At 54.0% G+C, this 25,538-nt stretch overlaps 1 protein-coding gene across 3 annotated transcripts; it reads left to right on the forward strand.

Annotated features, from left to right (window-relative positions):
• The first annotated feature begins 691 nt into the window (after positions 1-691).
• Positions 692-25,063, forward strand: Chaf1a (chromatin assembly factor 1 subunit A). 3 transcript variants are annotated; one of them, XM_047532534.1, is made up of 16 exons: positions 692-995; positions 3,935-3,985; positions 5,712-6,556; positions 10,985-11,041; positions 13,396-13,598; positions 13,937-13,997; positions 14,329-14,397; positions 15,798-16,024; positions 16,380-16,548; positions 16,679-16,759; positions 17,061-17,153; positions 18,023-18,281; positions 18,732-19,201; positions 22,458-22,554; positions 22,947-23,073; positions 23,318-25,063. In XM_047532534.1, exons 1-15 carry the CDS (start codon positions 944-946, stop codon positions 23,045-23,047), a joined length of 2,835 nt encoding a protein of 944 aa, XP_047388490.1. In that variant the 5' UTR covers positions 692-943; the 3' UTR covers positions 23,048-23,073; positions 23,318-25,063. The 3 variants fall into 3 exon arrangements, with proteins under 3 accessions (XP_047388490.1, XP_047388491.1, XP_047388489.1); XM_047532535.1 differs by having other exon boundaries at positions 16,401-16,548; positions 22,947-25,063; XM_047532533.1 differs by having other exon boundaries at positions 22,947-25,062.
• The last annotated feature ends 475 nt before the right edge of the window (positions 25,064-25,538 follow it).

The following is a 25,538-nucleotide window of genomic DNA, read 5'->3' on the forward strand; positions in this document are numbered from 1 at the left end:
CACTCAAATATTTGTTGAGCACCTAGTATGAATCAATCACTACCAGATCCTGATGATGAATAATAATACCTGCCTTCATGGAGCTAATAAGAAAAAAAAATTAGGTGTTAGTAAAATTGATTTATTAGCCAATTGATACCCAAATATGTAGTCACAGATATCTTCAAGGAAAAGAAGTGTTGTGGGCACTCGATTTAGTTACAAATGGAGGAGATAAAGGTTTCTTGACGGGTTGATCTAAGATCTGAAAGTTGGTAGAAATCAGTCAGGAAAAGAGCTCCCTGCGGAGGAAAACAGGCATGTGCAACAATCCTGAGCATTAAAACAGACATCCATTTTATTCATTCTCTCCGAATACATCTGCCAAATGCTGTGGATGCCTGCCCAGACTACTTTATTGCTCATATAGAAAATTTCATTTTAATTGCAGTTGCTATATTCAGCCAATGTCTGATTAGAATAAACTCAAAACCTCAGAGTTCTCATCTAAACCTTACTTTCAGGTTGTCTCCGGCGCCGCTAGTGACGAAAAAGCCTGGACCTCTTTGCCCCTATCCCACGCGCTCAGCCAATCGCAGTGCGTAGCTCTCAACCAGGCATCTCGCTCTTCCAATCACAGGGCTTCTCGTTCCAGCCAATGAGGGCGGCCGGAAAGGAGCCCCTCCTCCACTCTCAGGAACATCAATAGAAGAGCCACAGGGGGAACGGAAGCCACGGCTCTCGCGAGGATGCTCCCGCGCTCCGCTTTCCCCGAGGGGGGCTGTCACGTGGTGCGGCCTCGCCCAATCGGCTCCCAGACTGCGGGGGTCGCCGCGGTTCCCGCCAAATACGAGCGCAGCGGCCGCGGCAGCAGCGGCGCGGGAGGGAGGGCGAGCGCCAGCGGCCTCCCGAGCGGAGCCCGCACCCCCAACGCCTGAGAGGAGCTTCAGCTGCCGCCGGAGCGATGCTGGGGGAGCCGGAGTGCGGGGTGCCCGGTGCCAGGGGAGCGACCGCAGGTTAGTTCGGCTTGCGTGAGGGGAAGGGGCGGCGCGGCCTGTGTGGGCCGAGCCGCCGGTTGGCGGTGGGCTGGCCTGTGGGCGCGGGCCTGCTGCTCCCGGCCGAGCGTGCGGTCCTCGGGGCCTCCCGATGCCGGACAGGGGCCGTGTGACCCGAAGGGCGCCCTGTTGACGTTATTGTTGCAGTCGCGACCACATACAGAGCCCTTCTTTCTGGCGCCCTTGCCTCAGTGGGCCCCTCCAGGGCCTTCTGGGGATGACGGGTCGGTGTTGCCTGGAGGGGAAAAGGCTTAGGAGGCGAAAGGGCCGGCCTTGCCTGTTACCCAGTGCGCTAGTGTCCTAAGCCAGCTGGACATTGCAGAGGGTGGGGAAATTGAGGCCCGAGGTCACATGGGCTGGGGGGTCGAAAGCAGAGCAGCTGCCTCTGCGGAGCAGGGCAAGTCCAGCCAGGTAAGAGGTTTGGGTGGTGCGGATGGCCGGGGAGCTGGACTCCTGCCTGCTGTGTAAAGGTCCTTTCTCCCTTTTTTCTTGGAAGGGGTCATTCTAGCGTACAGAGGCTTCCCAGAACTGGGGGTGGTAAGCCAAAGAAATCCAGACTGCCCTTCTTTCCTGCTTGACTCCACATGGTAACCCCAGCACTTGGCACAGTGCTTGGCACCTAGTAGTTGCCCAATAAATATGTGCTGGTTGAATTAATTAAGGACTGGAAGGGATATCAACTGGTCTTGTCCAGGGTTTCTCAATCTCAGCACTATTGACATTTGGGGCTGTCCTTGGCACGGTAGCAGCCTGGCCCGCACCCACCCCATACCAGCAGTCACCCCTCCTCTACAGATATAACAACCAAAAATGTCTCCCAGAGGTGGCTGGGTGTCCCCTAGGAGACAGGATCCCTGCACTCTCCTGAGAAAACCATTGCTCTGACTTTGGAATTTCACAGGCATACAACTAATATAAATAAGATTAGGAAGACTCACTGTCATGGAGATGTGATCTCTTTATTTAACCAAGTCAGAATGTCTAATTAAAAAATATAAAACCAAACACTGCTTGCTATGACCCTATTATCATAAAAAAAAGGCAGTTCTAACACCAAATAAAATTAGGAAGGATAGAATCTGAAAGAGCAGTTGGACCCGTGAGTGTTGCGAAGTATCTTCAAATAGTCCAGTGCCATGAATGGGTTCACATATATATACATAAGCATTCAAATGTATGTATGTATATATATGCATATATATTTTTTTTTTTAGTTGTTGGTGAACCTTTATTTTATTTATTTATACGGAGTGCCAAGAATTGAACCCAGCGCCTCACACATGCTAGGCAAGCCCTCAACCACTGAACTACCACCCCAGTCCCCTGGATTTTTGTTTGTTTTTTGTAGTTGTACATGAACAGCATTCCTTTATTTTAATTATTTTTATGTGGTGCTAAGGATCAAACTCAGTGCCTCACACATGCTAGGCAAGCACTCTGCCTCTGAACTATAGCCCCCAGCCCTGGGTGGGTCTTTTTTTTATAGTGACCTGATGTGGTTTCTGAGCACAGGTCATGTCTGTTCCCCTTTCATCATAGCTGGTGACTGACTCACAATCATGTAGATAAGTCCATGAGGTTGTCCTGAAAAGAAATTTAAGTGACTAAAGATTATGGGGGGAGGGCTGGGGAGATAGCTTGTCGGTAGAGTGCTTGCCTTGCAAGCCCAAAGCCCTGGGTTCGATCCAAAAAAAAAAAGATTATGGGGGAGAGGACCTATGTTTTTATTAACCAAAACATTTTTTTTCATTCCCTTTAAATGACAAGAAAGAAAACATCTTATTCTCCAGGCTCTGGTGGGGAGTTGGGGGGTGAGTGGCAGTTTCATCTATGGACAGTTGAGTTTAGAAAGCCCCGATATGATTTTCATGTAGCTTTTATAAAACGTGATTCCCCAAAATAGCTAAAGTAGATTTTTCTAAGCCAGATTGCCTAGCGGGTGTGATCTTCTAAACTTAACATAAAGATATTTATGTTAAAGACTGGTTCTATTAGTATAAAGACTGGTTCTATTCATGGTTGATTCAGCATCAACTTTGATATTATTAGATGCTTTTCTTGAGATTTTTTTGATTTGGGAAAATTTTCTCCTTTAATATGTCTTCAGCTCCTGCCTGACAAGTTCCAAGTACTTTAAATTGTGTTTCCTTTCTATACTACCTTTAAAATGAAAGTGAATTCTTTCCTAATATACAGACCTAGTGGTGGTGTGGAGGGTTGGTTTGGAGAGGACATTGGAGTCATGATGATGGGGAAATAGGAAACATGTTTTTTTCTGTCTTTACCTTCATTCAGTCCACTTTTCATTGTTCCAAATACTATTTTGATTGGTTCCCAGTATGTTCCAGACCCAAGCGAGGTGTTCTAGGTACCATGTGAAACAAGTCTCTGCTGTCATAGAACTGCCATTCTTTTTGGCAGGAGACATAATCATAAATATTTCTTTGTGAGTGCCAAAAAGAAAATAAAACAAGATATGACTGTATCTAGAGCAGAATATCAACTTATTAACATTCTGAACCAAATGACTTTGGCATGGGGAGCTGACCTGTTCATTGCAGGGTATGTAGGAGTATACCTGGTCTCTACCAACTAGACTCTCTTGTATTTTTGGAGGGTGCTGTGGATTGAACCCAGGACCTCATGCATGCTAGGCAAGTGCTTTACTAATGAGCTACTTCAGCCCCCCCCAACTAGACCCTAGAGCACCGCTAAGATCTCTCCCCAAAATAACAACCAAAAATGTGTCTAGGCATTGCCCAGCATCCCCAAGGGGCAGGGGGCAGCACCCCCCCCCCCCCTGAAAATCCCCTTGCACTTAATTGGCTCAGGTGTGTGTCTTTGCTGACTTGATTGTTTCTAACACTTAGTGATTGATCCTTTGCCATTTTTATTCCCAGCCATGGATTGCAAAGACAGACCTGCTTTTCCAGTTAAGAAGTTGATACAAGGTAATACTCTGGGCACAGGGTTAAATCTTCATTCTAAATTTATGTCCTTCATTGTCACCTGTTGGGGTCCACAGTGAAATCCTTGAGGGCTGGAGGGAGAACTGTTGCTGCCTCTATAGGTTGAGTGTCCCTTATCCAAAATGTGTGGAACCAGAGTGTATCAGATTTCAGATTCTCTTTTTATTTTGGAATACTTATATATACATACTGAGCTACTCGTGAATGGGATCCAGCTATAAATAATCATTGTTTTCATATATGCCTTATACACATAACCTGAAGATAATCCTGCAGGATATTTTCAATGTGCCTGGGTTTTGACTGTCCTGTCACCTGAAGGCAGGAGTGGATTTTCTACTTACATGTACTGTTGGCACTCAGAAAGCTTCAGATTTTGGAGCTTTTCCAATCAGGGGTGCTCAACCTGTACCAGGAAGCTGGGTAACCCATTTTTATACCGAAACTTCCCTTGGGAACAGCAGCAATCCAAAGGTCACCACCTCTACAGTAGGGTTTCTGTACCTCAGCTCCTGTGAGGTTTTGTGATCCCCCCTCCCTAGGGGGTGCCATTCTGCAGACTGAGTTGGGCAGCATCCCTGGCCTCCCAGTAGATAACAGAGGCTTCCTCCAAGTTGTGATGACCAGAGACTTCTCCAGGCACTGCCAGATGTTCCTGGGGGCATAATGACCCCAAATCCTTTTGTGTAAAATAGGGAGTGTATTTATCCTCAATCCAGAAGTAGCTCGATTGTATAAAAAACTGGTTTCTGCTTTTTAGAATTTGGATTTCCATCCAGTTTTCCTCAAGCTACTTATCTCCTGTGGGAATTGACAGCAGGATTGGTGTTGGTGGGAATTTTGCTGACGGCACGTGTCCGGAGGGTGAAGACCTAAGGCAAAACTGTAGAACTAGAGGGAATCCTTGTTTTAAAAACTGAGAAAGTTCAAATGATCCCTAATAGGTTGATTTGATTTGCTCTATTACATTATAATGTAGCGTATTTGAAGAGCTGGTTTGGCATGTAGGTGGGAGTGGGCTCCTTGGAAAGGTCATCTGTTTGAATTTCCTCGCCTCTCGGGTGTTGGCTGCACATCTAACAGCCTGTGGTGCTTGGGCTACAAAGAAATCTTTCCACAAGGGTCTGTGTTTTCTTCAAAACCAGAAGCAATTATTTTCAAAGGGGATTTTTAGCCTTTGTAAATAAATTTGGGATTTGAACTGTATCTTGATCAGAAAATCTTTTGAAATTTTGGCAGTAACCCTGTTAACAGGTTGTCATCCTCCTTTTCCTCCCCGCCGCCCCTTAATCAGAAGTTTGGAAGAGTGCAGAGTAAAGCAACAGTCTCACCCTGTCCCTTCCCTGCTCCTTTTGTGTGTTGGGGATGGAACACAGCCTGATGCACAATGCTCAGCACGCTGTTGCTCAACCACATTCCAGCCCTGAGAGCACCATTTTGTTTATGTTTCTTTTGGCGGCACTGGGGATATAACCAGGGCCTCACGCATGCTAGGCAAATGCTGTGCCACTGAGCTACACTGTTAACTCCAAAAAACCCCCTCTTAAACATGAAAATTCCCCCCAGAGCACAGCAAGGTGGATAATTTTCTTTCTTTTTCCAGTTTTTTTATTGATAAGATGGATAATTTTGGAACACACAGAATATTAGGGTATTTATTGTCACTGTACACTTTCACTGAAAAGGCAGCCTCCTCTCTTCATTCCAGCCCGTCTGCCGTTCAAGCGCTTAAATCTTGTCCCCAAGGAGAAAGGCGAGGATGGATCAGAAGACATGGGAAGCTCCCAGAACGTTTCTGTGGAAGGGAAAGTCCCTGATTTAGAAACCTCTTTGGACAACTTGGAGAACAGCTGTCATATAGGTTCTGACCTTGACTGCAGACCAAAACTTGTCAATGGGAAGGGTCCCTTAGATGACTTTATAAGAAACAGAATCAAAACCAGCATTGACCAGAGCATGGTCATCATCGATTTGACAGAGGACTCTAATGACCAGCCAGACAGTACTGCAAACCCTGAAGCCTCCCTCTCCAGGGAGACTGTCAGTGGGGTCAGCGGAGTCCCAGGTCAGGGGCTATCGAAGGTCCTTCACAGCCACGAGCTGGCAGCGTCTCCTGCAGAAGCCCTCTCAGACAGTCCTTGCGAATCAGAAGAGGCGCTTGTTGGCTCTGAAACCCTGGAGAGGAACGGCAGCTCTCAGGAGGGCACCCCACAGAGGCACCCGAAGCCAACAGGGGGACCAAGACGGTGCCCCCAAAAGGAGCAGGACGGCTGGAGTGAGGCCGGGGGCATCCTGTTCAGAGGGAAGGTTCCCCTGGTGGTCTTGCAGGATATCTTGGCCGTGGAGCCTCCCCAGGCCAAGCCTCTCAGGACACCCCTGGACAAGAGCCTCACCTCAGGGACTGAGGTGCTAGAATCCTGCCCTGAGGAAGACTCTGCCCTTAGCCACTCACCCCTGAGCTCCTCACCCACGAGCTCACCCGAGGGGCAGTTGGCTTCTGGAAGACAGCACCACGATCCCAGCCCCTCTCTCACCTCCACACCTGTCCGCAGAGTGAGTATCTCCACAGAACCCCAGGTCCAGGTGCTGACCAGGCCCACACTGGGTCTTGGGATTTACTAAAGATGTAGAATTCTCTCTGGTAGCAAAATCCATGAATTGTTCAGTTCTCTGTCCAGCGTGGTGGGCTAAGGATGCCATTCAGTGGGGTGCCCACGTCTCATGGAATGATCATGTCAGCCTTCATTGACCACACCTGACTGCCAGTCGCTCAGCTGTGGGTGACAGGAATGCCAGCAGGTGTGCCCTCGCTTCCCCTGTCCCCATGTACCTGTCCCCATGTAGATCCGTTGGGACATCTTTCACATGGTGGCAAGACAGTGGGCAGATGAAACAAGAAACTGTAGAATCTGCTTTTACAGCAGTGCCACCTTTCTTAACCTCACCTGCAGGGACAGGAACAGGAAAGCCAGGGACCTGTCACCATTGTAAAAGACCCCAGAAAGATACCTTAAAGAATGTGCTTCTTTAACACTTTGAGCATACCCTGTATGGAAATGATTGGGACAGGCATTTTGGATTTGGAGATATTTGCACATACACAATGAGATGTCTTTGAGATGGCACCCAAGTGTAGGCACCAAATTCATTTATGTTTTGTGTACACCTGTTTGTTTTGTTTGTGGTGTGGTGCTGGGGATGGAACCCAGGACCTTAGGCATGGTGGTCAAGTGCTGGCCACTGAGCCTTGCCCAGCCCTTTGTGCCCTGTACAGTATCTGCAGGTAATTCACCACTGTCTTTAGTGCACCAACATTTTGACTAAGATTTGTCACGTGAGATGAAGTGTGGAATTCTCTGCCTGTGGCATCATGTTGGTGCTCAGAAAGTTTCAGATTTTGAGGGATTTGTGGTTTCAGATTTTTGGATTAGGAATGTCCAACCTTCATTATTTCTAGTAAAGCACAGTGGTGAATGTCTCAGTTTTCTCATATCTTTAAGATCTCAAAGGGTCTGGGTACAGTGGTGCACGCCTGTAATCCCAGTGGCTTGGGAGGCTGAGGCAGGAGGATCATAAGTTCAAAGCCAGCCTCAGCAAATTAGCATGATTCTGTCTCAAAATAAAAATTATGAAGGGCTGGGGATGTGACTCAGTGGTTAAGTGCCCCTGGTTCATTCCTTGACTCTGGTAAAAATCAGTCCAGAATCCCAAAATATATTGTTTTTGGTTTGGTTGCACTTTTGTTTGTTCACCTTAGATCTCTATGTAAGATTGGATCTTGTTTTGGTACCAGAAATTGAACCCATGGGTGCTGACCAGGGTTCAGTGACCTCCTGCCTCAGCCTCCGTGTCACTGGGATTACAGGTGTGCATTGCCCAGCTGGGGTTCTTTTTAAAGTACTCCTGATATCAGGAGAATCTCACTTTGAAAAACAATGGTTTGGGAACTGCCTTTTTTAGAAAATGCCAAAGCTCTCTCATATAGCCAAAGGTTCTTTTATCTTTAGAACTTTTTACCATGTAAGCTGGGCCAAGTGGTGCACACCTGTAATCCCGGTGGTTCCAGTGTCAGGAAGATCGAGAATCAGTCAGGAAGATCGAGAGTCAGTCTCAGCAAAAGTGAGGTGCTAAGCAACTCAGTGAGATCCCGTCTCTAAATAAAATACAAAATAGGGCTGGGGATGTGGCTCAGTGGTCGAGTGCCCCTGAGTTCAATCCCTGGTAGGCTCCCCAAAAGAACCTTTTACCATGTGGTTTGTTTGCAGTGAAGTGTGAAATCTAGCCTATTGATGATGCAGGGTGATTATGCCACAGACGGCAGTTGTGCTCCTTGGCGCTCTGGCTGGCCTTGGCATCAGAGGAGCCAGGCGGCAGGGGCTTTTCCACCTAGAGGAATTTACAGTCAGCTGCATGGTTTGCGCTTTTGCTTCTCTGGGTGTAAAGAAGTTGCGCGTGTACTGACCAGGGTTCAGTGGCCTCCTGCCTCCTGAAGGTGCGCACATGGTAATGCTCTTCTCTATAAGGACATTAACACCTCTGGGGTCCTGGAGTCAGTCACCATGGACGTGGGAAGCGGGGGCGACCCTTGCAAGGGTTACGTTTCATCATTACCCCCTTGGGACCACGTTCTCAGTCTGCCCTGAGGTTGTTGTCTTGCAATTTTCTGATCTCTGCTAATGAGAGATCCCTCAGAAATACACAGGATCCTTTTGTTTCCTCACATGCGACACTTGTGCCACTCATCCTCGGAGGGGAAGTCCCCTTTCAGCTGCTCTGTTTTTGCTGTGGTATGGAAGGGCTGCTGCTGCAGTCCTCGCTGGTGGGTGCTTCTGGTGCCTCTGCTGTGTCACAGCAACGTGGTAGCTGCCCTGGGCTTCCCTCTGTGCGCCGGTTTGGGCTACTGGGAGATGAGCTCTTGCCGGCTTAGGAACGCAGGCCTGCCTTGTTGCCATGTGGTTAGACTGCTCTGGGATTTTCACCTCCCTCTGTCTTGTCTTCCCTGCTGTTGACTTTCTCTCTGCAGCTGGGCCTGCGCATAGCAGCTCCTCCTACCTTTTGCCCGCTGCTGTCTTCCTGGGCCTAGAAATTCATTGCCCTTGTGAAGAAGTCAGAACTGTTAAATCTAGAGAGACTTTGTTCAGAAACTTTAATGCCCAGACATAGTGAGGTCCTTCTTGCTGAGAGTGTGGTTGGGTTTGTGCTTGAACTTCCTCCTGGGGTCCTGTGTGGAACCTTGACTGGATAGTTGCTCTCTGCTCAGGTGGCCAGTGTGTTCCAGAATCACGTGCAGTTTGAGAGTGAGCGCCATCAACACCAAGTCCTGTTTCAGGAAGGTAGCGTTTTATCAGACCAAGAAGGTCCCCGGTGTTTAGGGAAGCAGTGGCAGTGCGGTCTGCAAGCAAGTGGCAATTGCTGGGACCCTCGGGTAGTCTTAAGCCTGAGCCTGCTCGTCACATGGGCGCAGTGCTTGTAGCCCAGGAGCAAAGAGAAGCCTCATGCAAGGCCCTGGACTCTAGCTGAGGGTGAGCAAGTGTGGGCACGGCCCGATGAGTGTGTGTCCCTCCAAGTCCCATCCTCTAGGAAGCTGGCATTCTAGAGAACACAAAGGACAGCAGCAGAGATGTAGCCACTCACACTTTTTGTCATCAGGTCCTTTGGTGTGGGGCGGCGCCTGCAGACTTGGTGGACCAAGCGTGTTCCGGGCAGATGACTTTCAGTCAGCATTTGTTGACTGCCTGGCGCTGGCGCTGCCCTTGCCACACACCCAGCAGAGGCAGGACACAACCGTCATGCCAGCAGCTAGGGCTGTCTTCTGGTTTGTGTCTGGTTCTGCACATGGTTCAGGTTTTCCAAATAAAGATGTCACTGCAACACACCCTTGTGGGCCTGCTGGAGCCTCTCCAGGGACATGGGCCTTTGGTTTTCTGTCTCAATGTTGGCCTTCTTTTTCAGCCTCCTCTGCAAGTTTGAATGGAACCTGGAGAGTTATTTCTCCCACTGTGACCTCTCTCTCCCCACTGTGCTTCTTCCTGATGGTCTGTCCAGAAAACCTGGTGGGAGGTGCTTGGGCCAGTACTGTGAACTCCTGTTCACACTTGTACCTGGAACCCTTAAGCCAGAGGGTGTGCGAGGGAACGCTGTGTCTTGGCCGTTCTTGTAACCTGTGCCTTGTTTGAAGATAGGTATAGACTGTTGTGCCTAAGAGTCCAGGGCTCTGGACCAGATTTCCACCCAGGAAGTTGACTGTTTATCCTGGGTCTTCACTCCAGATTCTAAAAGGCAGAGTTGGGTTGTGGCTCTGTGGTTAGTACTTGCTTGGCAGGTGCAAAGCCATGATTCCATCCCCAGCACCACATACACACAAAGGCAGAGGTGTATCAGGCAGAGTATCCTTCAGAGGCCACAGAAATCCAAACTGCTAATGTGTCTTATTTATTTGAAGTAGTATCAATTTTTAGACATTACATTAAAAAACCGCATAAAATTCGTAGCATTAGCTCCTCCTGGGAGTCAGTGGCCCTTGGCCCAGGTTCCTCTAAGAGCTTCATGCCCTTGGTACTGATGGGTCTATCTCCTTTGCTACAGGTTCCTCCACGCCCTTCTGCCTGTGGCTTTTATTTCTGAGCTCAGCAGCTTCAGTTCTTCCTTTTCCTGCCTGCCCCTCCACTTGTGTACAGATACACGTGTGTACGTGCATATCCATTGGCGTCTGTGACTCTATGGTTCTGTTTAGGGACACAGGCAGCTGCGAAAGGGTGCAGTATTTCCTTTTTAATAGTGCTGGCCTCCCAGTCACTCCTTCCCTTCCCCAGGGACTTCAGGGCAGGTGTCTGTGGGGAAAAGTGATTGAAACAATCCCTGCTTAAAAATAAATAGCTTGGGCTGGGATGTGGCTTGGTGGTAGTGCCCTTGCCTAGTGTGGTGAGGCCCGGGGTTTTACCCCTGGTTCTGCAAAAAAGAAAACATGTCTTTTTATTTCAGATAACCAAGAAATTCGTCAAAGGGTCCACAGAGAAGAACAGGATGAGACAGCAAAGAGTAAGGCACTTTCCCCGCAGGAGAGCGTGTTCCTGTGCCTGCCGGCCTCACCGCCGCAGAGCCCTCGCTCCTCCTTGGTCCCGTGTTCACCTTCCCCGACACTGGGTTGACGTGCGCCTCCTTTACACACCTGGATGTTGTGGTCTGTGGGTCACATTGCTTTGTGATAAGCCCTAGGGTCTTGCCTGCGCCTCTTCCTGAGCCTAGGAGCAGGAGTGGCGATGCCACTACCTCCATAGCTGCCATCCCACAGCGCAAATGGCCCTCACGGGACTGGGCAAGGCTCAGTGGCAGAACCCTCGTTCAGCGGGTGGGAGGCCCTTGGCTTCACCCCTGGCAACAGAAGAAGCCTGATCCCTGCATCCCCATCTCTTCAGAGGGAGTTTAGCCCTGCACTAGAGGAGTGATAATGGTTAGTGGCTCCCTGTCCAGCTTTGCTTCCGTTGGCTGGGGTTCACCATGTTCAGGTTTGTGTGCATGTGCATGTGTGTGTGTTACTGGGTTGAACCGAGGCATATTTTACCACTAAGCTATACCCATAGCCTTTTTGTTTTATTTTGAGACAGGGTCTCACTGATTTGCTAAGGCTGACCTTGAATCTGCCATCTTCCTGTCTCAGCCTCCCGAGTTGCCAGGATGACAGGCGTGTGCCGCTGTACCCAGCTCATTTGGTTCTTATTGTGGCAGAGTTCAGAGAAGGCCAGTGAGGTTCCCTGTTCCCTGCAGCTTAGGCAAGGGGCCATTTCAGCAGCTGGCTCTTCGTTTCCCCAGTGTTTCCTGGGCCTCATTACAGCTGCACTTGGGTTTGTTGGGCTGGGTATTAAAACCAGGTCCTCTTACATGCTAAGCTACACCCCCAGTCCTATCTTCTTTACTGGAATTTTAGAGTCAGGCATGCATGGAGAGAAAAAGCCTCGGGTATGGTTAAAGCGATCTGTGCCTGGATTCTGAAGCCTTGGCCTATTTACTCAGCACCTGGGAGCAGCCCTCCCGGCCACTGCGCCCAGGGTCTCATCTAGTCCAGACCTGTCGCCTTCCTTGGGCATCTTCCATTTCCTGTGATGCTGCTAGGATTCTTGGCAGGTCCCTGTGGCGTATGTTAACATGATCGAGGTCTGTCAGGGCAGATGCAGCACGTCGCTTCACGTGTGGGGCAGACAGGCTCTTGACAGCTGAAAACCTAATTTAACAGTCACGGTCCTGTGGGAATGACCTCGGCTGTACAGGCAGGAAGCATCCGCCTTCTGCCAGGCAGGTGTGCTTGCCTGGGAGTCATGTGGGATTTTGTAACCAGCTCAAGCCACATGCCAGCTTGGCAGAATGAGGCCCTGGTGTCACGTGAAGCCTGCCGTTCGTGGAGAGCCTCAGGGACACTGGTCCTCAAAGCCCACAGTAACATGGGTACTACCTCAGCCATTGAGGTCACACTGTCCTGTCTTCACCTGAAAGATGGTTCCAGTTTTTATTTAGGTTTTCATTTTACTTTGTTTTCTCACTTATTCGCACCCTGGCAAGACTGTCCTGTGGGTCACTTGGCCTTGTCTCACCCGGTCTTCCTTGTTACTCGGTGTGCTCTGGGGTGGGAGGCAGGGAAGCACTTTTGTTTGGAAGGTAGGAAGACGAAGCCTGTCCTGTTGCTGTTTCTCTATTGAGCCACGCTTTTTTGATTGAACACGCCGCTGGCACCTCGGGGAGGTGGGCTGGGCTGCGGTGTCCTCTGGCTGTTGTGTGGTGCTGAGAGTCAGACCACAGCCTTACACGTGCCAGGCAGGCACTCTACCACCCAGTTATACCCCCACCCTGGCTAGCTTTCTGTTGGGTCCAGCCCTAGCAGTGGTCGGGATAAGTTAAAAAAAATTTTTAAAGTGCCCAGCCCCATTTTTATTTTGTTAGAGACCAGTTCTCACTACATGGCCCTGGGTGGCCTGGAACTTGCAGTCCTCCTGCCTCAACATTCTGCATAGCTGGATGGCAGCTGTGGTCACCATGCCTGGCAGCTCCCCATAGTTTAAAGTCATTTTATTTACTTATTATTTTTATTTGTTTATTTTTTAGTTGTTAGTGGACCTTTATTTATTTATATGCAGTGCTGAGAATCGAACCCAGTGCCTCATCCGGGCTAGGCAAGCGCTCTGCCACTGAGCTGCAGCCCCAGCCCTTAAAGTTATTTTAAATGAATCTCCCATTGCATCACCCACGAGGTGCTGGGGCCAAGGACTAAATTGTCATTGTTTTATGAGGGCAGGAGACGGGATGGGTGGGATCGTCCCTCCCTTTTGCGGCAAGGCCTCTGGAGCTGCCGCCCGCTCTTCCCTCCAGGGAGGTCACAAGGACCAACTGTGGTTGTCTCTCAGGATAAAGAGCAGTTGAGGGAAGAGAAGGAAAAGCTGAAAGAAGAGGCCCGGCGGGCCAAGGAGGAGGCCAGGAAGAAGAAGGAGGAGGAGAAGGAGCTGAAGGAGAAGGAGAGGCGCGAGAAGCGGGAGAAGGAAGAGAAGGAGAAGGCGGAGAAGCAGCGGCTCAAGGAGGAGCGGCGCAAGGAGCGGCAGGAGGCTCTGGAGTGAGTGCCCGCATGCGCCCGCCCGAGTGGTGCCTCTGGCAGTCGCTTTCCCCCTTGCACCTGGACAGGGTGGCGGCGCCCAGGCCCCGCCTGCCCGTGCCGCAGAGCCTGTGGGGATGGAGTGCCGGCTCTGCGTGCTGCCTGCTTCCCTGGGCGGGTGGTTCCTCCCGCGCCAGTTCTCTGCCGTGCTTTATCCTCTTCCCTTGCTAATACCTTGTACCACAGCTTTGTGGATGTGAGCAGTTCATGGTCGTTGGTTGCAGACTGATACCAGGCGAGCGCCACAGCCCCTGCCAGCAACCAAGCCAAAAACTGAAATGCAGTTTGCTGTCTCACAGGGCTAAACTCGAGGAGAAGAGGAAAAAGGAGGAGGAGAAACGGTTACGGGAAGAAGAAAAGGTAGCGCGCCGGCCCAGTGCCATCTCTGCCTCCGCTGCACCTTGAGCTGTCTGAGTCTTGGGCAGCCCAGTGGCACCCACAGGGACTGAGGAGCCTGTTTAAATGCCACTAGTGTCACTGGCTCCTGGTGCCATTCTTCCACGCTCCTGCTGGCCACTACCCTGATGGGACTTTGGCCTTCTGATACTGGCTGCGCCCCCTCTGTTGTGGGTCGATGGGTTTTGTGGGCTGGAGTATCATGGCCTTTGCTTGGGAGTGCTTGGGACTCGGTTCTGGAGGCCTCTGCCTGCCCTGAACACAGCGCTTCTTCCCCGTCACTCTCCCTTCACAGCGCATTAAGGCAGAGAAGGCTGAGATCACGAGGTTCTTTCAGAAGCCAAAGACTCCACAGGCCCCCAAGGTGAGCAGCGTCTCCTTCCCTGCTTCTCAGGGCTGAGCCTTTCTCCCCTCTAGAAACAAGAGGTCTCTTCTTTGCTTCATTAAGATATGGCCTCCAGTCACCCAGGGACACCTTTATTTCTGGTGACATCTGGAGGTTTGATATTGATATTTGTCCCAGCAGCAAAAACGTGCTGAACTTGGTGGCTGTGCAGAGCCTTCAGAGCTTGCCGTGTGCAGGAATCAGGTGCTCAAGAGGGGGCCAGGCTGCAGGGTGGGCACAGCGTGTTGCTGCCCAGCCTGCTGGCAGCTCAGACCTCTGCGGGTCTGCAGTGCACCTGGCTCTCTTCCCAACCAGCTGCCAGGTGCTGTGCCATGTGCTCACACCTGTGCCTCAGGGTGGTTCTGAATTGCTCTTGTGGCTTTTTGTTCAGCCATGGTCTCAGGTTTTTGCTGTGGCACATTTTACATCTATTTCATTCAGTTTTTCAGTTTTAACGTTTTTCGTTCCAGGGGTTGAACCCAGGAACTGAGCCATGTCCCCAGCCCTTTTTTTTTACCAGGCTTGCCTGGAACTTGATGACCCTTCTGCCTCAGCCTCCTGAGTTGCTGGGATGACAGGTGTCCTGTCACATGCAGCTATTTTTAAACGTGTTTTCTTGGCCAAGAGCGGTTGAATTCCAGGTGACCAGCCTGAGGCGTGAGCGGGTGCACACAGAGCCACCTGGCTGTCTCAGGGTTTCGCAGGGCGGTAGTGTCCCAGCCCACCAGCAGCATTTCCTCCGCAACCCCACCCCGTCCTGTGCTACCAGCCCTGGGATCCACAGGCATGAGTGCCAAAGGGCTTCGGAGGAGGGATCCAGTCTCCCAGCATTCACAGCTGGACGAGGCCAAGCAGCTGAGGTGGCATTTCAGGTTCCAGGTGGTCTGCAGTGCTGAAAGCCTGCCTTGTATTCTAGTGGCAAGGCTCTCCTGGGCCACGGGAGGGGCAGGGGTGGCGCAGCAGACCTGTGTCTGCCTGTCTGGTCACCTGTGTCCATCCATCCAGGTTCTGGAGGGATAGTTTACACACCGTGCAATTTACCCTTTTGGGGACTTCCAGTGAGTTTTCACAGATGTTAGAGGCCATGTAACCATTCCCATAATCAAGACCTGGAAATCTTCTGTCAGTCACTGCAAAAGCTCTCTCTGGCTCATCCTGCCCACCCTGCCCCTGCTGCCATGGATGGATGCCCTGTAGCTTTGCCTTTTCCAGAATTTCCCACACATGAACATCTGCGTCTCTGCTTCCGAGTGTGTTCCTTTGACTGCGGTCCATGGTGGAGGCAGCAGGCTCTACCCTATGTCCTCAGTGCATCTTCTCTGTTGATGAGTGTATTCATTTTCCACACAGTGTCCCATTGGGTCCCCTTTCTGTTTCAGACCCTGGCTGGCTCCTGTGGCAAGTTCGCCCCCTTTGAAATTAAAGAGCACATGGTCCTTGCCCCCCGTTGTCGGGCTGCCTTCAACCAAGACCGCTGCGATCAGTTGGACCAGCTCCTGCAGCAGCAGAGCGGAGATGGCTCCTTCTTGGAAGAGCTGAAAGGCCGCAGGCCTCTCAGGTCTGGACCCACCAGGCTATGTAGCCGGAATGCGGATGTTTTCAACAGGTAGAGCCCAAGGACGCTGTCCTCTGCCCATGGGGCTGTGAAGGCATGCACAGGAGTCGGGCCCGCGTCTCCCAGGCCACGAGCCTCCCTCTGCCCTGCCTTTTTCTGAACCCCACGGTCTCACCCTCCTGTCTCTCCCAGGAGTGCTCCTCTGCTACAGAGGGCGTCTCCTTCCTCCTGCACACAACGCTGTGCTGCAGCCTCCTGGTTCGGGTTGTGTCCCTGCCACTGCTGCTCACCTTGCTTTGGAGACGGGCAGTGCTGCAGTTCAGCTGTTACCCTTCTGCACCCGTCTCCCGTGGGTCCCGGGGTGCGGGCGGCAGAAGAAGCAGACTGGACGCCTTTGATCCACCAGTGACGTGGTGATCGTGGGCAGTGGCAAGGTGGCCAGCGTTCCTGATCGGAGGAAGTTCGGCCAGATGAAGCTCCTGCAGTTTTCTGAGAATCACCGGCCAGCATACTGGGGGACGTGGAATAAGAAGACAGCCATCATCTGCCCGCGGAACCCCTGGGCCCAGGACAAGGTAGGGGCTCTCAGGTGCCCAAGCCCGTCTTTGCGTGTCCCTGCTGTACGCGGATTTCGTACCTGCTCTTCTTGGCCCTGCCCTTTTCTCCGCCTGATGACAGCAGCAAGGCCCTCATGTCTCCTTGCAGGCGCTGCTCGACTACGAGGTGGACAGTGATGACGAGTGGGAAGAGGAGGAGCCCGGGGAGTCCCTGTCCCACAGTGAAGGGGTGAGGGCGCCCTGGGAGCACCAAGGCAGGCCCCCCAGCTGGCCCTGGGCCTGGTGGTGCTGGGCCCCACCACCTCCTCTTGCGGCCCTTGTCTGCTTGTCTGGCTCCCAGCCCACCGTAACCTAGTGGGATTCCTGCTGATCCCATGGTATCTATAGGAGTGACCGTCCACGTGGGCAGAGCCCGGGCCCCTCATGGATGAGGGCCCTGCCACTGAAGGACCCCAAGCCCCGGTGCACTCTCTAGTGAAGCCTGCGTCGTTTCCCCACGTGCAAAACTTCGTTTACTTTTTCTCTTTGAGGATGATGACGATGAAGTAGGGGAGGATGAAGATGAGGATGATGGCTTCTTCGTGCCCCACGGGTACCTGTCTGAGGATGAAGGCGTGACTGAGGTAAAGGGTAAAGGGGGAGGTGACTGGCTCAGAAGTTCACCCAGGGGCTGGTGCTCAGTGACTCCTGTCCTGGGGCCAGTGACAGTGGCCATGCCTGCCCTGGCCACTGGACTGCACACCCTGCTCTGCTGCAGTTTGGGTGGGTCCTGAGCTTGGTCGGGGTGGCTGGATCTCGGTTTTGCCTGCGAGAGTCTAAGTGTGGTGCTGTCTGGCAGAGCCCTGATGATCGCGCAGCTGTGATTGGGGTTGGAGGGCCCCAAACCTGCTCAACTGGAGAGTGACTGTAGTGCCCCGGTGGTCCCCAGCGGGCCCCAGTGTTCAGTCTCCTGGGCTGTGGGTGCACCATGTTTTTGAAATCACCACCCAAGGTGCAGACACGTAGGACCTTATCCCCAGAGGTCCCCCATGCCTCCAGCTTGCCACCGTGCCGCCACTCAGCAAAACCTGCAGGAGGAGCAGCCGTGCCGAAGCCACTCCCAGGCTCTCAGGCCTCTGCCGTGTCGGCGCCTTGGGCCCACTCTGCATGTGCTTCTGCAGCTCTGACCCACGAGGCACCCGTGTCCTGGTGTGCCCCCAGACACCTGCCACTTAGTGCTCTGGGTCTGGCACGTATCTCGGGCAGAGCCCCTGCTGCCGAAGGGGCAATTGGGGTGGTGGCAATGACCACACATTGACCGGGAAGGCAGCTGGGCAGTAAGTGTCCTCAAGGGCAAGGTTGTAGCAGGGTCATAGCAGCATCTGACTGGCCACAAGCAGTCGGGTGTCTGGAAATGCTCTGCCATGTCCTCCCCACTGGACCTGGCTCTGCGAGTGGCTCCTGGGCAGCGGACAGTGGGAGCCCCAGGCCAGCGAGCTTTCCTCCTTGCCAGGAATGCGCCGACCCCGAGAACCACAAGGTGCGCCAGAAGCTGAAGGCCAAGGAGTGGGACGAGTACTTGGCCAAGGGGAAGCGGTTCCGCGTCCTCCAGCCCGTGGTGATTGGCTGCGTGTGGGCGGCCACCGGGGACAGCTGCTCGGACCTCGACCTGAAGGTGCTGCAGCAGTTCACTGCGTGCCTCCTGGAGACGGTGCCCTCAGAGGAGGAACAGGCGCCCAAGGCCTCCAAGAGGGAGAGGAGGGACCAGCAGAGTAAGTGGGGCAGGGTCGCGGGTGACCTCTGCTCCCAGCCCAGGTGGTGCCGCAGCTGAAGACGGGCCTTTAGCTGCCCGTCCTTCTAGCTGACCTGTCCTCAGGACGGGAAGGGGCCCAGGCCATGTGTGGACTTGTGCTCTGCCTGTCTGCTCCTCAGTCCCGTCCTGTCCTTGGTGACTCTAATCACCGTCCAGGACACAGCGTGGAGTGCTGAGTGGGAGGCCATGTGTCTCCAGGGACGTCTCTCGGCCGTGCCTCCTCGCTCTTCAAGAACCAGGGAGTGCAGCCTCCAGGAGGCAGGAGGCTGGCTCTGGGAGCTGCCTGGTGGCCCTGCCTCGGGTCTGCTTTCCCAAGCCCCCAAGGCTGCCAGGCCTGGACCTTGCAGACAGTCAAGGACCTATGTGCCCGTGTCTGGGTCTGACCCACACCATGTCCCCTGTCCCCCAGTCCTGGCCCAGCTGCTCCCGCTGCTGCACGGCAATGTAAACGGGAGCAAGGTGATCATCCGGGAGTTCCAGGAGCACTGCCGACGAGGACTGCTCAGCAGTGACGTGGGCGGCCCCCCAAGCCCTGCCTCCCGCCCACAGACCCCCACCGCCACCAGCGAGGATGCCGCTGTGCCCTCCAAGGCCAGGCTCAAGCGAATCATTTCTGAGAACTCGGTGTACGAGAAGAGACCAGACTTCAGGATGTGCTGGTACGTCCACCCGCAGGTGCTTAAGAGCTTCGACCAGGAGCACCTCCCTGTGCCGTGCCAGTGGAGCTACGTCACCACGGTGCCCTCAGCCCCCAGGGAGGACAGTGGCAGTGTCCCTGCCACCGGGCCCAGCCAGGGAGTGCCCGCCCCACTGAAGAGGAAGTCGGCGGGCAGCATGTGCATCACCCAGTTCATGAAGAAGCGCAGGCATGACGGGCAGGTAAGCTGCCTTTGGGTGTGGGAGGGCAGGCCACGGGGCAGTGTCCCCCACGGTCGCTGCTTTCCTCTTCTTTTCCTGGTGTTCTGTTTTGAGGCAGGGTCTTGCTGAGGTGCTTTGGGACCTCTTGCTCAGGAAGGTGGGGCCTTGGGCACCTGCCCAGCCATGGCAGCCTGTGCTGGTGCCCGGTATGTCCCTTTTGTCATGAGCTGTGGTGTTGCCGTGTGGACACCAGCTGCTCTTCTGGCCAGCGTTCTGTGTACTTTGAGCTTTAGAGATACAGGTTGCAGAGTCCTAGTCCCCAAGTGTGGTGCTGCCATGGGGGCCGGCTGAATGGCTAGGTGGTGAGAGAGGGCACAGAGCAGGTCCCCAGCCTGCATCTCCTTCGCAGCACAAAAGGGTCATGGGGCCAAAGGCAAGGAAACCAGCTCTGCAGGTGATGGCTGGTCATGTCCCACCACTGGTCTAGGTGAGGACTTGCGTATGTCACAGCCTTCCTGTCAAAGCAAGGGGACCTCCGCAAACTCCTGGAGGGTCCCGCGTTACTGCTGTGACTGTCCTCATGTGCTCGTGTGCGCAGCTCCCTCCACTGGGGTGCCACATGGCATTGTGGGGGACCCTAAAATGACAAGTGTCAGTCCGTCTGTCGTTGGTTCCAGCTGTGCTGAGGAGCAGAACCTCCTGTCATCATTGGTCCCCAGACTGTCTGAGAAGGAACCCAGACCTAGCTGCCTGACTCAAAACTAGCTGGGGACCAAACGTCCTGGTTTGAAACTAACCAGAGCTCAGAGACCCTTGCCATCGGTGTCACTGTCCAGGCAGCTGTTTTGGCCTTGCCCCCCTCTGCACTCCCCTGGGACCTGGTGCCCGGGGCTCTACAGGCCCCCATCACAGGGCAGCGTGTCCTCCCCCTCGTTAGACATGGTGTCTCTGCTCCTTCTCAGGCTGTCCTGGGTACTGTGCCTGGCACATGTTCCTCTACGTGGAGGACAGCCCTGGGCAGGGCATTGCGTGCGTAGTGTGGTGCTTCATTGCTCTACCCAAGCTCTAACACAGAAAGTGGTGGTCAGAGGGTTGGCATGGGACATGTGCAGGGGGCCTCAGGTGTGGTGACACCTGGCATCTCGCCTGCAGCAGCCTCATGATGAGCGAGGTCTCCCCCCGTCCACAGTGAGGCTCATCCGGGCTTAGCAGCACAGAGGGCCTTGCTGCAGACCCTGCAGTACAGGCCAGGCCACGCCAGCGATTGTGCCTCAGCAGGTCGTGAGACACCCGCCCTACCCTGAGACTGATGGGAAGAGAAGTGGGGGCGTCCCACAAGGAGGCACCTAGCACCTGGCTCCCCAGGCTGTCGTGTGAGCAGGCACTTGGCTGGTCCCTGTCGAGGACCCTGTCCAGGACCATGGAGGCATCATGGACCTCGTGGCCGGGCCAGCCTCCTGTGTTCAACTCCCTCCTCGTTTTCTTTTTTCTGTCACTTCACACAGCCCTGGGGTCGGACCCAGCCACTGAACCGCATCCCAACCCTGTTTCATTTTATTTTTGAGACAGGGTCTCGCCAAGTTGCCCAGGCTGGCCTCCAACTTGCCACCCTCCTGCCTCCGCCTCCTGAGTTGCTGAGTTCACCAGCGTGCACATGCCTGCTGCTCTGCCAAGCCTTATCTTCAGTGCTTAGTCACTGGTCACTGCCCTCTGGGAAGGGTGGAAAGGGGCAGCCTTGCTGGACACATTTTTTTCTGTTTTGTCTTGTTTTTGATTTTTGTAAGGCACTGGGGGGACCCCAGGACTGTGTGTGTGCTTGGCAAGTGCCCTACCACGGAGCCCCCCGTCCCTCAGATGCTCTCTGTAGCTGCCAGAGTCTGAGGAAGTGAGACCTGGACCCCAGAAGGCAGTCATGGGTAGGAATGGCTTCAGGGTGTGCTGAGCAGGTCTGCTGCTTCAAGGGCATAGAGGCCAGCAGGTGACTGCAGGCGTCAGGTACCCATCCTGCCTCCATGGCGAGGACTGTTTCAGTCCTGAGTGGCATGTGTGTAGCTCTTAGGTTGGGGTCCCTATTCCGGGGTTTGGAATAGCCTGACATTTTGCCTGAGGCAGTAGGACCTGGTGTACCACCGGGGTTGCCCTGGGCTCCCATTTCCCCCTCAGGGACCTCTGGCTCTAGGGTACCTCAACTATTCAGGCCTCAGTTTTATTTAAAAATGTTTAAATAGAGGGTCTACTTGCCCTTACAGCCCGGTAGACCCTGTGACCTGCACCCATAGCCCCCACTCCTGGGAGGCTGAGGCTGGGGGATTGCTTGAGCCAGTTCAAGGCCAGCCTGAGCAGCATAGTGAGACCCCGGCTTCAAAATCCAAGGAAAGGAATAGCAGGCATTGGTTCCACTGCCTTCTGGCCCTGTATTCCACACCGCGGTGGTGGGAAGACGTTACCAGCGGCAGCCAGCTCCTCGCTCAGGGACTCCGCATGCTCCCAGGTCCGGCTTCGCCATGCACAAAGCCCACTTGGTGCCCTGAGGACACAGGGCAATTGTTCTGTGGGACAGTCTGGATCTGAAGAGAGCCAGTGCCGTGGACCGTCTGGGGAGGTGGGCCCGTCCGTCAGCTGTGGCAGCAGAGGACTGGAGGGCCCTGGGGGCAGCAGGCCAGGAAAGCAGCTTGCAAGCTGACCCTTTGTTGCCATTGCTCTTCCAGGCAGTTTTATAGAGGAGGAATTCAGAAGTGTCTTGAGGAACAGCCTTCCTGTTGGGGTGTGAAGCTGCCCACAGGGATGGGACATGGTGGTCACTGTTACTCAGGCTGCCTAAATGCTTCTGCCCAGAGGGCAGTGGCTCTAGCTTCCTTCTGGCCATTCAGGCCCTGTGGGGCACTCCCACTGGCAGAGCTGGTCTGAACATGAGGCCAGGCAGGGGGACCAGTGTGTTGGGGATGCGCAGCAGAGAGCTGGGCCTGCCGGTCTTTCAGCCCACACCCAGATCAGACTTGGGAAGTGTGTGCTCACCCACCTCTCTTTCAACCCAAACTGGAAGCCGTCTTTGCACTGAGGCAGATAAGGACGGCAGTCTTCAGATCTCTGACTTTGGCTCCTTCTAGGGAACCCCCAGGATTTTCTTCCACCGCAGCTTCCCAAACTGTCAAGATTGAAGAAGTTGTTGCCAGTTGGCTGGGACCTAGGGGCTGTGCAGAGAGGGGGACCACATAATGCGAGCCACAGTTGTGCTATGCCCCTCCCTGCTGATGGCCTGTGTGCCTTGTCTATCCAGGTTGGAGCTGGAGACGTGGATGGCTTCCAGGCAGACACGGAGGAGGAGGAGGAGGAGGATGGCGACTGCATGAGCGTGGACGTCCCGGATATTGGGGGTGAGAAGGGCTCCACCACTCTGCTTCTCATTCAGATCAGCAGGAGAGGGGAAAGCCATCCAGGCAGAGGGACATGCAAAGGCCCTGCAGCGGGAATGGCTGAGTGGGAGGAGTGTGCAGGGTGAGGGTAGGGGCTGAGACTGGCTGCCCACTCTGAGTGAGGGGGGAGCCCGGGCAGGGCCTGGGTGGGAGGGGACAGGATCTGACAGGGCAGGTGAGTGGGTACAATCTTGGGGGCCCCCAGCGACCTGAGCTTCCACTGGCTCTGGGGCTGTCCACCTCCTGCCACTGTGAGGCAAGTTTCCCACCTAGAGAAGACTCCAGAGCAGGGGTGGCCGCTCCTCACAGGGAGCCCAGTATGGCAGCCAAAGACCCTTTCTCATGCCTTCCAGAGGCCCACGACCCGTGTGGAACCACTTCTGGAGCCGAGGACGTAGTGCGAATGGACACGAGTGAGAACCCGCTGCCTGCCAGTCCACTCTGTGCCTCCTGAGAGTGTCCGGTTGGCCTGGCCCACCGGTGCGTGTATCGAATGGTTGGGGGTCCTCGACACAGACCAGATACTTGAACCTACTACCAATTCCTGTGTAAAGAGCACTTTGTCCTGCTTCACAGACCTCCTGGGTCTGGAAAGTTCATATAGGATGCTTGATGAGTTGTTCTTGACATTTTGTAAAAATCGTCCCAAAAAACTGCGTATTACTCCACCCTTGAATAAAGCATTATGAGAGGTGATGGCATACAGGCCCTGCTCGCCCCTCAGGCCCAAGAGCAACATGAATTGAAGCAGCAGAGGCACCCGGGCCCCACAGCGCGGGCGTCTGGACTGTGGAAGTGTGTAAACTTATTCTCTCGCCCTGAACCGTCTCGTCTCCGTCCGTCAGTACACCATTTCCGTGAGTGGGACCGTCCATCCCCTCGGCCCAGCGGTGAGGGCTGCTTGGCAGGTGCTTCTTCTTGTTCCTCTTCCTGCCCTTGAGGTGTGAGCACAGTGCATCCCAGGTCCCACTCCTTCCCGGACCCTCGGAGCCAGTGCTGTGCCCTCCCAAGGGAGGGAGGGAGGGACAGTTTGGAGAGAAGCCCTGGTGTGGCTGGAGCCGCTGCTGTGCTCTGGGCTGATGATGACAGCTGGCTGGGGAGCTGAGGTCAGGGCACTTCCTATCCAAATCCAGACCCAGAGGTTGGCCTCCTGCTGGCCCCACCCTTGGATCTAGCCATGTCCCCACTAACCCCACGGGGAACCAACTGGCTACATGCAGTTTGGTGCGGACCAGACAGCCCACACCTGGTGACTTCGTCCCCACCCTTCCACCCTGCCCTGACTCGCCTCCGCTGGCCACACCCTGGCTTCCCTCTAGCCGCACCCCCCCTCCCTTGGCCCCATATGGGTGTGGCTGGCAAATGGCCCAGGTGCAGCGCAAGGGCCCTAGCCTGGCCAGTAGGCTGGGCTCCTGCTGGGAAGCAGAGCCCATGTCTGCATGGCCCCTGGGGTAAGCAGGGAACATGGGGCCAGAGTTGGCCTTGGTCCTAAACCCACACTGGGCAGCTGCTGTTGGCTCAGGTGTGACAAAAAGTCATGCTGGGCTCCTGGTTGAGGGAACTAGAAGGGACATAATTTTGCTAACTTTATGAGAGACAAAGTCACATTGGGAGTCTTCAAGCTTCAAGTCCCGCTTTTGCAGCTGGGAGTGGCCAGGTAACCAGTGCCGCCTGACTGCAGAGCCACTACCTCCCGTTGGTCACAGCACCAGGGCCCCGCACCTCGGTTCCCATTTCCTGTGACTACTATAGCACATCACCACACTTGGTGGCTCAAAACAGCAGATTCATCGTCTCAAGTGGTACAGGCCAAAGGCTGGCGTGGGCTCCCGCGTAAACCCAGGTGTGGCAGGGCTGGGTCTCCTGAGGCCCCAGGGAGTCATCATCTCCAGTTTTTGCAGGCCCTGCAGCCCTTGGCCTCTGGCCCTTCCTCCATGTTAGGAGCTGGCAGCGCAGCATCTTCCACTCTGACTCTCCTGTCCTCTCTCACAAGGACCCTGTGGTTACACGAGGCCCAGGGTGACCCCAGCTTAGGGCCCTCCACCAGTCCAGCCTGCATTCTGCCGCAAGATGTTCATGAGTCGGGGAATTTGGAGGTGGAAGTTTTGGGGAACAATGTTCTGCCAATCAGTGAGACCAGATCTGAGTATGTCCCCCTATGGCTTCTTGTGCTGGGAGCTTGGTCCTCAGTGTGGTCACGTGGGGAGGGACTTTCAAGAAGTGAGGCCTCAGGAGAGACCTTGGAAAGGAATTGACCAGACTATGCCATGTACATATTTGAATGTACCACAGTGGAGTTCACCTTTATGTATATCTATAAAGCATTAATTTAAGAAAAAAACTATAAATGGAAGACCAATAGAGGAGAGGATGGGAAGAGGGGAGGGCAAGGGGAAGTGCTGGGGACTGAAGTGGACCAAGTCAGTCCTCCCTTGCATGATGTCAAAATGAGCCCCAATCCTACGTGTAACTACAATGCACTAATAAAAACAATCTTTTAAAAATGGCAGTGAGCCTCATGAGAGGAGTTGAGAGCCCTGGGGACCCTGCAAGGGGGGTGCCTGTGGAGGAGAAGAGCAGGCCTGGCCCTGTGTCCCCACCATGCCCCACACCACATGAAACAGCCCCGGGTGGCACCAGAGCCCTGCCCTTGAGCTTCCCAAACCGTGAGCCAACGACCTCCTCTTTAGACTTCACTGGGCCTCAGGTATTTTGCTGTAGCAACAAGGTGAACACAGAGGAATGCACCCTCCCAGGCTGGGGGAGCCAAGAGGGGTCCAGGTCCTCAGGTACTTGACACAGGCCTCCCTGAGCAAGGCTAGCTCACTGGAGTTCTGTGGGCAATTAGGGACTCTAGGACAATGTGACATGGAAACCTGGCCTCGGGCACCTGGGGACCCCAGGCTGGCCAGCCAGCAGCCCTGAGAGCAAAAGCCATGCCGAGT

The sequence above is a fragment of the Sciurus carolinensis genome, chromosome 17 (assembly GCF_902686445.1).
Source record: "Sciurus carolinensis chromosome 17, mSciCar1.2, whole genome shotgun sequence".
Lineage (NCBI taxonomy): Eukaryota > Metazoa > Chordata > Mammalia > Rodentia > Sciuridae > Sciurus > Sciurus carolinensis.

What these genes read in the sequence shown, in the direction of transcription:
- Chaf1a (XM_047532534.1), top strand. Translation starts at nt 944, where the DNA reads ATGCTGGGGGAGCCGGAGTGCGGGGTGCCCGGTGCCAGGGGAGCGACC. An exon ending in GAGCGGCAGGAGGCTCTGGA is followed by an intron (nt 13,599 to 13,936) that starts GTGAGTGCCCGC and finishes GCTGTCTCACAG; the next exon opens with GGCTAAACTCGAGGAGAAGA. An exon ending in GGAGAGGAGGGACCAGCAGA is followed by an intron (nt 18,282 to 18,731) that starts GTAAGTGGGGCA and finishes CCTGTCCCCCAG; the next exon opens with TCCTGGCCCAGCTGCTCCCG.